Source organism: Orbicella franksi, chromosome 11 (assembly GCF_964199315.1).
Source record: "Orbicella franksi chromosome 11, jaOrbFran1.1, whole genome shotgun sequence".
Lineage (NCBI taxonomy): Eukaryota > Metazoa > Cnidaria > Anthozoa > Scleractinia > Merulinidae > Orbicella > Orbicella franksi.
Window position 1 is genome coordinate 4,889,091 of NC_138155.1, and position 2,043 is coordinate 4,891,133.

At 39.2% G+C, this 2,043-nt stretch overlaps 1 protein-coding gene across 1 annotated transcript; it reads right to left on the reverse strand.

Moving 5' to 3' along the window:
* Positions 1-271: 271 nt before the first annotated feature.
* LOC145502134 (uncharacterized) lies at positions 272-1,066 on the reverse strand. Its single transcript, XM_081481409.1, has one exon. It carries the CDS (start codon positions 1,022-1,024, stop codon positions 437-439), a length of 588 nt encoding a protein of 195 aa, XP_081337535.1. The 5' UTR covers positions 1,025-1,066; the 3' UTR covers positions 272-436.
* Between the last annotated feature and the right edge of the window lie 977 nt (positions 1,067-2,043).

Genomic DNA, 2,043 nt, shown 5'->3' on the forward strand with positions numbered 1-2,043 from the left:
TTGATAAGGTTGGCGTACAGTTTTCAAGTGCGTCGCTTGTAATCCATATTAACTTCTCCGTCCTTAATCATCCTTGTTCTTTTATAGTTTATTATAACTCAGTGGTGTTTTTCTATTTCAGTAAACTACTATAAATACCGTGACTAAGTTCCTTCGCAATGTCAAATAATTTGCCACTTTCAGTTAAGCTCCATGCAAACCCTCATATGACAAAGCGCAAGAAACATCAGGAATCTTCGTCAAAAGTCCGTATGTACAGTATATTGACTTAAACTTAAATCAGACACTACAGGCAGAAATGATCGAAATTATAGACAACTATAAAAACAATAATTTTAAAACTGATCAAAGAAAAGGAAATTGCGTTTTTCGCATGAGAATGGTATCCACTCTCAGTCAAGTCCCGGTGTGATCAAGTTGACATGCGCATCAAATCTTAGCGAACAAAAATATTCCCATGAGGATTTTCTACATTTCTCAGGCGATTGTCCTCGCCCATTCTACAGGGGTTATGTGCAAGTTTGCCTCTTCCTGTGCAGCCAACGAAGTAATAGCACTGTCCACCACCTTTCCATAAAAGGGCTGGTCCGCAAAAACCTCCAGCCCTGAGATGCGAAGGTGGAAGCCCATTTGAACATGTGTCAGCCACTTGCTTGGCGATCTTACAGGTGACGTTCCCAGTCTTCCACTCTACCAAACTTCCTGCATCTGGTGAACAAATCAACCAATTGTTGATGTTGCTCTTGATGAGGAATTCCTCCCCAAACTCCTTCCACAGTGAAAACTCCATGGCATTGTATTCAGTTTCATTTGCTGGTGATTTCGTAGATATTGGAACATTCACACCAGGCTGGGCTCGCCAATTAGGTCTGGGGGTAACTGCGTTTGTGTTGGCATCAAAATTCCCGTAATCAGTAAACGTGTAACTCCACACTAGAGTCCAGCCTCCTTCATCAGTATCCATTTCACAGTAGACCTTGAACGCGTTGGCATGGGATCCACCATCTACATCGACCCAATACATGCCACTAGGATGGAGGTTTGAGTGCAGAGCCTTGCACGAGGGAACAGCCAGCTCTTGAGTGAAACCTACGCGAAAGAGGCAAAATTCTGTTAGCAACACAACGGATGATAAATTGAAATTTTACAAACGTTTTTAAAAGTTTTCGAAAAACATAATTCATCTGTTCAAATAAATTTGCAAGTGTAGCGATAATAAAGGTTTTAAAAGAAAACAGTGATGAATTAAGTGAGGCCGAACTTACCAAGGTCTGAATCGATCTGTGAGAGACCAAAAAGAGAGTATTACTGAAATGAAATTGAGTACTTGCTTACCAATCATAAAATTATTATTTAATGATTGAATACTGTCTCAAGATTTTCTACTGTTGTTACAATTTTTATTCTCGGATTATTTCCCATACCTTTAGCAGGTGAATTGTGTTGTCTTGTCTTTGAAATAGTAGCGGATGTGTTCTCCGTGTTTTCTTCGTAAGAGAGCACATCTCTTCGCTTTTGATAAAGTTGGCGCTCTTGCAGCGTTTGTCCCTGGTACATTGCCGTGAACAGGATGTCAAAGATTCAGATGTTCGTTCAGAAAAAGGAGTTTCATCAAAGAGAATAGAGTTGTTCACTATTTCAAAGACAGCTTGCATTGATTCTTGAGCTCTTGTGTTAGTTGTTTGGAAACGGAAAAAGATTGCAATGGCCAGCATCTGTTGACAAATATAAAATGCATCTGTCACTAACAAATAGAGATCATCGGATTAATTTTTTTTAAAAGTTCTCAATTCAATGCTGCAATAAGAATCGAGCAGTTTGGAGTGATTTTTCAGGCTGAGATTTGTGCATGTATTTGATCCATCTTTTTTGCGAGTACAGCATAATCAAGCAACGAATGTTTTACTTCTTGTTTTGGGGGTTTGTAAAGTGTTTCATAACAGTTGAACCGCACCAATTTGAACTCAATTATCTCGAATATCCCGTCATTTCGAACTCAAAACCATTTTCCCTGGATTTTTCTTTCAGTCATTTACTATCGGC